The 12610-nt window shown below is 41.6% G+C and overlaps 1 protein-coding gene across 1 annotated transcript; it reads left to right on the top strand.

Annotated features, from left to right (window-relative positions):
- Nucleotides 1–579: 579 nt before the first annotated feature.
- COX7C (cytochrome c oxidase subunit 7C) lies at nt 580–2896 on the top strand. Its single transcript, XM_082301985.1, has 3 exons — nt 580–738; nt 1713–1858; nt 2808–2896. Exons 1-2 carry the CDS (start codon nt 664–666, stop codon nt 1827–1829), a joined length of 192 nt encoding a protein of 63 aa, XP_082158111.1. The 5' UTR covers nt 580–663; the 3' UTR covers nt 1830–1858; nt 2808–2896.
- The last annotated feature ends 9714 nt before the right edge of the window (nt 2897–12610 follow it).

Here is a 12610-nt window from a genome sequence, read left to right on the forward strand (position 1 = left end):
TAGAAATCATCACCATCCATCATGATGGAGAGGAACCGTTTAAAAAAAGGAGCACGGAGTGACAGGACGAGGAGGAACGGATGCAAATTAGTAGAGGAACAGGGTGAGATGGGATCTGGGGAAAGGCTTCTTCCCTGTCAGGGTGTGCGGCCCTAGCACACGGCGCCCAGAGAAGCTGCGGCTGCCCCTGGATCCCTGGCAGTGTCCAAGGCCAGGTTGGACGGGGCTTGGAGGGGGCGGGGAGTGTAAAACTGGATGAGCTTTAAGGTCCCTTCCAACACAGACCACTCCGTTACTGTATTTTTTCGTCCACTTAGCGGGATCCATGAGTTCTACGTTAAAAGTGGTCCAGTGCAGCTCGCGAGACGCAGCTAAGCGCCGGACCCGCCAGCCGCACTCCCGCCATTTCCCCACCGCCCCTCAGCCACCACAAAATGGCGGCGGGGGGCGAGCGGGACTCTCCCGCCCCCGGGGAGCGCGCGCGGGGCTCGACCAACCGCAGGCCGTCGTTTGGCTGCACGTGACCTTGCGGAACTACAGCTCCCGTCATGCACGGGGAGCTCACTTCCTCCTTCCCGCTTCCGGTTCCGGCTCCTGTCAGCCGCGCCGCGCTCGGGAAGGTCGCGCAGGGCGGACGAGTGGCCGCTGTCTCTTGTCGCTATCATGTTGTCCGCCGGCGTCCGCCGCTTCGCTACGTCTGCCATCCGCCGCAGCCACTATGAGGAGGGACCCGGGAAGGTGGGCAGGAGCGTCCTAGCCCGCTGAAGGTCGCGGGGAGGGGGATGGTGGGGTAGGGGTTGATGGCTGCCTTGTGGCTGGTTGTTGTTATGTGGGCTTTGGGGTGGCGCGGTGATGCCACAGCAGCGCAGATCCTGTGGTAATAGATGCCAGCGCCCTTCCCCGCGGTGGTACAGATGATGAGCATTGCGGTATGAGGGGCAACAATGATACTGTAAACGCTTTCTGATGTACCTGGCGTGTTTTCTCAAGCCTTTGGTCTAAAAGGTTAATTTTACGTGTGTAATTGAGATGAGGAAATTTTTCCATTGTGAAGATGATGAAATACCAGAACACTGGGGAGGTTTTGGATGTGTATCCTCAGGGGGTTTTATATCTGACTGCGTGAGACTTGCAGCAAACTGGCCCCACCTTGGCTTGGAGAGGGAGGAGAAAAGGGTACAAAGTAACCTCCAGAGGTCACACTCAGGCTGTAATCGTGGAGTATTTGGGCTGGAAGAGACCTTAAAGATCATTTTTTCCACCCCCTGACGTGGGCTGGGACATCTCCCACTCTCCCAGGCTGCTCCAAGCTCTATCCAGCCTGGCCTTGGACAGTTCCAGGGATCCAGGGGCAGCCACAGCTGCTCTGGGCACCCTGTGCCAGGGCATCCTCAGCCTTAAAGGGAAGAACTTCTTTCTAATATCCACCCAAAGTGTCCCCTCTTTCTGTTAGAATCTGTTCCCCCTTGTCCTGTCACTGTAGTTCCTGATGAAAAGTCCATCTCCAGCTTCCCTGTAGGTGCCCTGTAGTACCTTCAGGTACTGGAAGGTTATTTACTATCCTAAATACTGTGTTTCTTTCCTTGAGAGGTATTGAAAATGCTTTGAAACTGCATATTTGTTTTGCTCTGAGATTCTTAGCACTTTTAAATGGATGAGAAAGGAATTAATGCATTGATTGCAAAGGTAGAACTCCCTTTTTTTTCTTCCAGAACCTCCCATTCTCTGTGGACAACAAGTGGCGGCTGCTCGCGATGATGTGTGCATTCTTTGGGAGTGGATTTGGTGCCCCTTTCCTCATAGTCAGACACCAGCTCCTGAAGAAATGAAGAGGACAGGCCATAGCTGCACTAGCTGGGTAACTGCTTTTATTGGATTTCATAGCACTGTGGAATTTAGGGAGCCTGACCTCATCAAAAACCCTTATAACCCTCAACCTTTTGCAGTGCAGCTTCTGAGGAGTTGTGGTCTGCAGCTGCATCATAACTGAGACGGTGAGCAGGTGGAAGTTTGTGTCACAGAGCTGCTGCACTCTGGTGGTTTGCGACCTTTGCCTCCCCAGAGGCCACACCTCTCTGCCTGCAGCTTCTGGCTCTAACCAAAGCCGTGTCTCTTTCCTCCCCTGAGGAAATAAAGAGCTGCACCTGGTGTGATCTGTGGGAGTCTCTGGCACGTGTGATGTGACAGAACAGGATGAGAAACTGTGATGCTGTAAACGCTTTCTGATGTGCCAGATAAAGCTCGGGGAAATAAAGTTTTCTTGAACCTGCCCTGTATCAAAACAATCTCGCCACCTACATCATTCCTAATGGTTTATGGCACACTGTCCGGTTGAGATGAGGTCATTAGCAGAAATTAATTGGTCCTTGCTGATGATTCTAATAAAGGAAGCCTCAGACATGACTCAGACTGTGCAAGTATGCCACTTGCAGTTGAAAGCCCACTTCACTTTGTCTTAAATTGATTCCACTTTGCGACCCCAGTATTGTCTGTAGTCTGAGAATTTAAAACATTTTTGAGTGACACAGATAGTTCTTGAAAGGAAATAACAATCCTCACTGGAATCTCATAATTGGAACAAATTATGTAATTCCTTTACCAGTTTTCTGCTTTTTCCACCCTAGACTGAGGAGAAAACCAAAATCAGCACACTTGTATTGAACTTGTGCATGTAGAACTGTGTGGTTCCATGCAAGTCAAGGCCTCTGATGCAAAACCAGACAGAGGATGATGCAAAGCCCATCAAAAATTCTAATTAAGTGTTTATTACAGGGTTCTTAAATGTGTTCAATTTCTTTTTCTTGCAGAGCTGAAGTCTTCTACACAGCATTGTTCAATGGGGAAATGATAGCTGCAACCCATGCTGGATATCTCTAAATAAAATCTTAAACCCCAAGGCCTTGGGCTGTGTGTTTTGTGAAACTCCTGAAGTGCTTTTGACAGCTGGTCTGTACTGAGAACCCCTTCAAATTGCAGTGTTTTGCCATTAAATTAAACAGTTAGCTGTCATTTTGTATAAAAACCAGGTAGGGAAAATCACATTTCAGAACTGGGATTGGGCTGAGCTTTTGTCAGAATAATGACTTGGGATTGTTTATAGAAGTGGGTATCCTGTCATATAATCCATGCTGCAGAATTGTTTAACTTCAGTGAGGATTTTCTTTGGCTTTTCTTCCATGCTCAGCTGTTCTAAACAGCTGCTGGTCCCAGGTCTCTGTAGCATCAGCTCTGAGCAGGAACTTGGGCACTGTTGTAAAGGTTTCATGAGGCTTCAGGCTCAGGGGATGAGGTGGGCATAACTCTGACGAGAAAAAATTATTGGTGGTATTCTACAGTTACCAAAACTGCAACTACTGTAGGTTTGGAGGTGTTTGGAGGGAATTGATGGCTTTCTGTTGGTAGAGCTGTGGCTTGGCCTTGAGGCCTGTGTAATTAAAGATAGTCCAGGAGCTGTGAATGCTGTCAGGATACTGAAACCATTGAGAACTCACAGACACTTCAGTCAGTGGCCTTGTTGACAGCACAAATAGAAACTCATTTTCACACCTGCTGTTGTTGTGGCCACGCTGCTTTCTGGAGGCACAGGGTATGGAAAGCACTGGCCTTGCTCTGGGATGGCCCCTTCACCCTTGCAGGCCGTGCTCTGAAAGGCTGTGAGCTGCTTTTCTTGTGAACTTTTCTGCTCTGCTCTTTCCCTCCTGCTGCAGCACAGTGCATTTACTGTGGCTTGAAGCATCAGAATCTGCAAACTGAACAGTTTCATAAAATTTTGTATTTTCTTGCTGTTCTGTATGGATGTCAGTTTATTACCAAGCTCCCCCAGAAACAGTACATGGGAGTGGTAACATGCTGCTCGTAACAGAACAGCTCCTGGGTTCCACATTTCTTTTTTCAGGGGTGAGTCTAAAGTGCAAGATGACTGTTCTCCCTTATTCCAGAGTCCCTGGTGTAATTGAAAAGAGCACACACCACCTCTGAAGGGTCACCCTGTGGGATAGGCAAACCAGTTCCTTTACTGTGCTTAAAACAAGGTCTCCTTTCTGAATGCTGCCCCCTTCTCTTGTAGTTTTCAAAGATACTTTTGAGCATGGGTGGTTAAACTTAAAAGGAATTATTTTTGGATGAAATGTTAGAGACTTTCTCGTCTTGTGATGTGTTCTAAAGCTGTAATCATCTCTTCACAGTGTTGTTACACTGATGGATTGTAGTCACTTAGAAGCAGAAAGGTCCTGGGGGCTAGTAGTTATAAGAAGTTTCTAAATCATGACCTTGTTTCCAACCCTGCTACCGACTCAGATAAATAAATCACTGATGTGGAGCACAGTACCTGTAATCTTCCATCTGCTGCTGTTTTACATAATTTCCATGGCTTTGTGCTGAGGGGATGGAGGATCTGAACCTTCTCTGTGCTTGTGGTTGTATTCCAGCTCTCCTTGTATAACCTCAGCTTTTGTGTGCCAGTACAAATCATGCAAAAATTAAGCAACATCAGCCCTGCTTCGTGTGAGGGCTGATAAAATGCATCATGTTAGTCATAAACTATTTGATAAACCTGTGTTTGTGGTGTGCTATTGCTAGTTAACCTTTCGTTTACAAAGGAAATGTAGTACAATTTTGTAGCCTTCATTAATAGGGTCAGTTAATTGAAGGTTGCTTGAGTACAGGTAGTTGTTAGTTTGTATTTTTGATGAAACACCTGCACACTGTGAGTTGGAAAATGAGTACTTGGGTTCTCCATTCATGGCAAACTCTCTAACTCCTGTGTGCTGCCAAAGCTGTAATTAGTCCCTCTAGAACTGGGTTGCTCCCCTACATGAGTTGCTCCGGCAGTTTTCAGTAGTTTTCAAGCCCTATCAATTACCAAGCCCGTAAGTTCTTTGCCTGACTTAAGTAATTGGTTCCCTTAGGACTTCAGAACTTTTCACTTTCTGCAGCAGAAACACATTAACAGATCTGTGCTGGTGTTTCTGTTACTACAAAATGGGACAGTCTGCATTCTACCCAAAGGCATTTTTTATTTCTAGATTATCTGTAATTTCATCACTTCTCAATAAAGCAAAGTCTAAAATTCATTATTTTGCTTGCCTGGGTGGAAAATACAGGTTATCATTGAGAGAGATGTGGCTTCTGTCATTAATGCCAGGTGTTTTGTGTTTTAATTTCACAGAGACACAACTCCAGATTGCATTCGTTTCTTTGCTCATATGGGAAGATCACTGCATTCAGCCAACACTTCCTCAACCATACTTATTTATTTGTTTGTTTATTCATTTAACTGCCCATTTTTTCATTTACTCCCCAAATTTACCTTGGTCTTAATCTCTTGTAGTTTACCCATTCTATAGTTTATTGTTTTAAGCCTTCCTAGTCTTTTATTTGTTTACTGACTGCTAAAGAGGTGAGCCAGAGAAACTCAGATTTTTTTCTCACCTTATTTTCTCATTCCAGAATGATTTCTCTAAACACATTCCCACCACAGATATTAACATGGAAATACCCAGTCCTGAGTGATTCTAGAGACAGAAGTGTCACTACAAATATATAAGAATGAACTGATATTTAATGGTATTAAGAGGGATGGATCAGATTCATTAAAGCCCACAAGCTGCAGAATTAAGTTGTGCAAAAACATAACAGTGTGTTCCATCACACTCAGCTATATAATAGTCTGGGTACCCAATGAAATATTTATTTTAAAATAGTCTTTTCGGTTCCCTTTAGGGCACCTTGACTTGGTAGAAGATAAATCAATTGAAAATAGGCAAAAAGCAATATGGAAGTGGTGCTCCTCTGTCATTAAAATTGTATGAAGGAAACAAGGCAGTGGTTAAAGGACTTCTGGGAAATAACACATCTCTGTGAATGATTGTAATTTTTTGCTTGCCAGATGCCAATTTTAAGGAAAATCATTAATAATCCCTGATTTTTTTTTTCTTTTTTCTTTTTTTTTTCTTTTGCAATTTCACTGTTACGATTTTTGCCTACATGATTTCTGTTTTGGCACAAACTCAAAACCTTTCTGCTTTGCTTCCAGAGAGCTTCACAGCTTATTATTTTAATTATGTTAGGTATAGTCTTCACACTATTTCTGAACTAAATCTGAGTGGATGTGAATCAGATGTCCTTATATTTTAATATTTGGGATGTTTTCAGTTTGTGGATCTTTCTTTCTTACTCTGGAACACTCCTTGTTCTAGAGGGACAAGTCTGGAAGGACTCGGGTTCAGTTACACTGAACAGGGTAAGTACTTTGATTTCGTGAAAATGAATATATTATTTTTCAAATCAAATTATTCTGGAATTTCTGTCTAGCAATTAATTTGATAGCATATCTTTTTCATATCCACTTTTCAGAAAGCAAAGGGAGTTTGATTTTTTTTTCCCCCCCAAAGAACAGAAGTTTCAAGTCTTGTTCAGTTGTGCTTTGAAGCATCTGGTATCGATCCATGTTAGAGAAAAGACGCTGGATTGGATGAGCCACACTTCTGAATTATTGTGGGCAACCCTCTCATAACAGATTGATATAAGTAAAACAGAAACCTGGACTAAGTTCTTTCTTCCTTTAAATTGTGACTCCTTTAGGTATTGTCCTGTACAGTAATTAAGAGTGTGAGTTACTTATGAAAATTCCTTTAAGATCATTTTACTGCTAATTAAATAGTAGGGAAAAAATTCAAAATATTTTTTAATGTAAGTTATCAGCTACTCTTTTCTTGTTTCTTGCTAGTCTGAGATTTTTATTTCTGTCTGAACATGAAGCAGTTTAGAAGTTTATAAACAGATAGGGCTGGAGGAAAAATATATGAAAGTAGAACTTAGTATTGTACAAGCTAGCACATTCAAACTATTTTTATCCTTTAAAAGTAAAGATCATCTATACATTGCAATTCATTACTTTGGTTGAGTTGTCAGTGCAGTAACATCAATGGGATTTTTTTAAAAATTAAATAGAATTGTAAAGGAGAAAGAAGGGAAGGAAAGAAAAAAAATTGCTGCTTCCGTGAAAAAGAAATTCGTTCTCAATTTCATGATCAAAAAAATAAAGTTATATAAAGGTCAAAAGATCCACACAATAGGTGATATCAGAGCTGATATACAATAGCCAATGCTATAAAAATATTCCTGCCTGTTCCCACCTCTGTAGAGTACATTAAACAGCCTATGAGAAGCTATTTGTAATCATTATTCTAATGTGTGAAAATACACGTTAGGACAGAAATAGAAGGGCAAAACAGATTAAGTCTCTGGACTGCTTAACTGGAAATTGGAATGTGTATCAGAGGACCACAGTAACACACTAATTTATTGTTAAAAGTGCTGTAATTACATCTTCAATTATCACAAAAAGACACAGGTTGAAAAATAGGAGGAATGGTGCAAGTTTAGGACATACGGTACAGGAAAAACACTTTGGAGTAGCACTGAGTGGTTTATGGCAGGTCGAGACAGAAAGACAGTGACTGTGAGACCCTGTGTGTTGCAATTAATCATTGTTTCAATTAAAACATAAGTGTGGGCTCTCCCCCCTACCCTCTCCGTGGGTTTGTCAGAGGCAGCCCCTTCTGCGAACAGCAAGCACCCGCTCAGCTCCTGTTTGCTCTGCTTGCACGGGGAAGATAAATGTTAGTTGCTCTCTGGGATGATATGCTCAATAAGTTTGACTTGAATTTAAATGAGTTTAAAATAATAGTATTTGCCGGAATTAATGTGATCCACTGTTCCATTTTCTCCTTTGGTATTCCATGAATAACATTAAGCTCTTTTCTGTGGTTGCACCACCTTTTTCCATTAGCTATGTAGAGCGTGCAGCTCTTTGAAAAATGTCACTGTATAAATAGCGTTGCTGAGTACCTGACTAAGGCACAGCCAGCAACAAAATGTGGAAATGTACCTTGCTGGCAAAAAAAAAAAAAAAAAAAAAAAAAAAAAGTAAAAATCATGTATGTGAAAATGTATATAAATGTATATAAGATTTATGACAAGTGATGGAAGGACAGAGATGAGAGGGAAGAGTGTGGTCTGAGGTTTTGCTTTTTTTTTTTGTAAAATTTTGGTTGCACCATTAAAATTCATAATTCTTGAGAGCTCTTTAGACTAAGTTTAGCCAAAAAGAAACCCAAATCACAACTCCATATTCCTGGACTAAATTTGGTTTTGTGAAGACAGGAAGAAAGATCTCTTTCTCAAGCTCTTTAGACTAAGTTTAGCCAAAAAGAAACCCAAATCACAACTCCATATTCCTGGACTAAATTTAGTTTTGTGAAGACAGGAAGAAAGATCTCTTTCTCAAGGAAGGGAAAACCTGCTAGCCACCAAGCTAATCAATCAGCACAGATATTTGGCTAAATGGGGCTTTGCTGTGAACCAAAGCTGTTGCCTGAAACAGTGGCAGAATGGGCTGTCAGGGAAAAAGCCACAAACATAAATATGCAGGTCGTTAATATGAGTGAGAAATTCTTTTGCTTGCCTCCGTGAGCTATCCAGGTAATCGAAAGTGAAAGCTGAAGAAGATGTGCCTCCCTAAGGAAGACCAATCTCTCCAACATCTTTGTTTTCTGATAGCCCGAAGCAGATTTGGGGAATTGCTAATTGGAAACTTTTCTGGAAATGTGCACATCCCTGTGCTCCAAAACCACGCTGTCACTTCTCCTTCCTGTTTGGTTCTCCCAGACGTGGTGCTGTCCTCTGAATCCAATACTGCAGAGAATTGTTTTCGGCCAGACAGCTGGAGTTCAGTTGTTAACTCAGTATTGTCTCAACCCGCTGCCAGGAGCTGTAAGTGCCTCTTTACAGCTCATCTGGGAATACTTTAGTGCTGTCTTTATGAAGCTGGATATGGAAGAGATGGGGGTTTTTTGGAGGGGTCGGGGGAAAGCTGGCAACTCCTAAGTAAGGGCCCTTATTTTCATATTCTGGAGTGGCAGCACAAATGGGGAAGTATTCTGCAAATACCTGTGTAATTTAATTGCTAGGCATAGGTGAAGCTCCTCTGCCCACTACATAATCCAAAAGCAGAGTGTGGGCACCTGACAGCCCAGCTGCAGCACAACTGAAGTAGCTGAAGGTGTGACTTCAAAATTACCTAAATTTTATTTAATTCTGTTTGACACTGCTTTGAAGTTAAAGCAAAACTGCAGCAGTTCAGTTGGAATTTACCTCTGAAATCAAACTATGTAAAACAAATTGCCAGCTACTCTAATCCTAAATAGGTCAGCAAAACCTAAGCTAGTTAACACTTTGGAGAGATTACTTTTTAGGTTGATTCAAGGCAATTTTCCTGCTAGGTAGGGAATTCCAATAATGGGAAGTGGAAAGCCCAGAAAGCCAAGCAGAACATCAGCACCAAGACAGGACGGAGCACAAAGTCAGGGCTCGGACCCCCATGTGTTTTTGGGGTCTTGGGTGCCATAAATGGTTCACTTTTCCTTCCAAGGAGCCCATAAAATTGATAGTCAACTTAATTTCCTGTGAGAGAAGACTGGACTTTGAGCACTTTCTCCAGAGGGTGTTTAAATACGGTTGTACGTAATTATTATTTCTTATTTACCAGAACACTTAACTCAGGCCCCTTCTCTCCTAGCAAAATTCCAGAACCATCCCTCCTATGCCATAAACAATCCCTGAAAAGTGGAATAGCTCGGCAGGTGGTAGTGAGAGCACGCCCTCACCAGAGTAGCTCAAACCGTGTGGATTAAAGCAACACCCCTGGGAAGCCACCACAGATCATCTGAAACTGAGCCTGGGCCTCTCATACTCTGCACAACAGCTCACCTGGGTGGAAGGTGACCACACACCTCTTCTTTCTCCAGCTAAATTTAGATACCACTACAGCAGCCATGTGAGCACCCACTAAATCAGGTCACGCAGGAGAGGAAATAACCACAGGTTCTGCTTTTGAAAATGGCATTACTGCCAGAGGCACACTCTAAGAGAGTTTTTTCTGAAATTGCAGGAGAGGAAAAAGACAATATGTAATCAGGGACTGAAAATGGTAATTTCTTAAAACCCCCCTAGCAATTTTCGTGTGAGATTGCTAAATGAAACCTTTGTTCTCCCTTGGGAATCAATGACCTTTGAGAAATTAGTGACCAAACAGAAATAGAAGACAATTTAAGGTAAGTCTATTGACAAAAGAGGAAAAAAAGCAAGAGTTCAAACTATTTCACTGAAGATGAAATAGTGGAGGGTGCTGCTGGGCAAGAGGTACTTAGTGAAGGTTAAAATGGCTCACATCTGCAACAAATCACAGTTAAGAAAAACTGCTCACCAAAGGGTCCTTGGCCGCCTGCCAGGTGAATAAAACAACAGAGAAAACTGGGACCTAAATTCTCCCAGGTATTTCTCCTCACTGGTTTGAGTTGTGCAGGTGCAAAGTACACCCAGCCACTGCCTGGGGATCAGAGACCAGGCTCAAGGTTTTAGCCCCCCAAACATGAGAGGGAGAACAGGATTTGGTAGCTGTGTGCCGAAGAAATGAATTTTGTTTCATTTTCCTGAAGAAACATAAATAAGGATTCCTATCTACACTTTGAATGCCACGTAACCTGTTACTAAATTAAGCCATCTGTAATTGCAGGAGGGCTTTAAAAATAAAGCAGCAGCAATAGAATTCATTACCCTGGCTTGTATTTTCTGCAGCATTTATGAGCCAGGGTACACAGCTCTGAGTACCCAATCTCAAATTACTCAGACAGACCAATTTTTCAGGACAATTCTTCCATTTAGTGTACACCAGATCAGTGGCAGATTTTGGGAGGTCATACTCCCTAAACGTAGAAGCCTTTAAACTAGAATTAATTTAGAAAAAAAAAAAAACAGCCCATACACTAAAAAAAAGATATGTTGTTTTTTACCCTTAATCCCAAACATTTTCCTTCTCAAAAATTTGCATTATCTCACTAGCCACTCTGTAAAACTGCAGTTTCTCCATTTCTAGCTGTAAATACCCTATGAAACGTCAACACTGGTGCTATTCAGTGCTGATAAATACCTATTTGACAATCCCATTCAGCTGCTAATACTTTAAAATTTTTCAGCCTTTTTGTAAAATGCAAAAGTAATTTAAAAGGCAATGCACCATCTGGACTCATGTCTCTGTTAGTCTTGCAGGTTATCAAAAATTCATTGCTCCCTCTCTCCCTCCCTTCCCTTCATAATCTTCTGCGTGTTCTTTTCTCACATTCAGTTTCTTTTTACCATAACAAGATTGTAAGTTTAGAAAGCATTCAAAACCCCAAAAAAGAGCCAAAGCTCTGTGGTACTGTAAGTGTTGTAAAACAAATGTGGTTTTAAGGCAGGAAGGATGGCACTGCTAATGTGACACAAAGCAGACATTTACAACAGAAGTTCAGGTTTTCCTTATTGAGCCTCCTCAGACCTTGTAAATGTATTTGCATTACTGAGAATACAGATATACTCTTTAAAAAATAAAAATTGAGAAGTCCTAGCAAAAGGTTCTGTCGGGTTTGTTTTGACAGGGAAGCTATAAAATAGCAGTTGGCTATAGTCAAAGTCTATCCAATTAAGGAATTCTTTTGAATATCAAATGAACAGTGAAACATATGTAGATATGGTAAAAAACCAAAACTGTGTGAAAAAAATGTCAGCTTGTTGTCCAACCATTTTATTTAGCTTTGTGTGATGCATCTTTTCCTAATTATTATTTTACATCCATTTTTAATGTATATGTATGATGGTGTACAGGTAAAAAATAACAATTATGTAAATGATTGGAGTTGCTCTCTGTTCCACCCAAAAATAATATTTGTTACCTGGGAATGAATATGCACAGAATGAAGAAATTAAAACCATTTCTAAAGCTTTGCCATTACATTTCCCTGTATTCTGCACTTCTTAGCTGTCAAACCTAATTCCTAAAACTTCAGTCTTTGCACAGAATTATTATTTATATAGTGCTGCAATATCTGAATAAATATTGTCTAATTCTTCATTTATTTGCTCAGTTCAAGTGGTCTCACACAAATGTCCAAAGGACTGTAATCATTCCCTTACCTCATTTTCTCAACAGGCAGTGTTTTCACAGTGCTCTGTTGCTATAATAAGTATTATAAGTGGAAGAAAATTGAAATGCATGCTCAAACATTTGCCAAAAAATTAGAAATTCTGGACTGCCACCAAGAAAAGGGAAAGAATTCCCAGTCAGACATCCATCAGCTACTCCCCATCCATTCAGAGAGCACCCAAGGGAGCAGGATACCCCTTGGTTTGGTGAGTCTTGTAAAATTCAGGAGTACCTAAATTAGATGCCTTTTCATGTAGTTTTGTGCCAATGCTTGGTTTCTCTGTAATGCCTGGAAGTAATTTGTTAAATGTCTCACGCTTTCATGAGATACTGCTGGTGCCTAAAACATCACCCCTCAGAAAGGAATGACCTTTCCACGAAGGAAAAAAAATCACTGCTTATGTCTTTTTAAATGCTTGATAAACTTACGTGGCACCAACAACCCCAGCAAGATTTATTGAGCAATACCCTCCAGTATATAAGCACCATCAGGTAGCTTTGCATTCTCTGATGAATAAACAATTGAAGTCGTAATTGTTTGTGCATTCCTGAAAATGTCAACAAAATCCAACATCTGTCATGCCAGAT

The sequence above is a fragment of the Coloeus monedula genome (assembly GCF_965178545.1).
Source record: "Coloeus monedula genome assembly, chromosome: Z".
Lineage (NCBI taxonomy): Eukaryota > Metazoa > Chordata > Aves > Passeriformes > Corvidae > Coloeus > Coloeus monedula.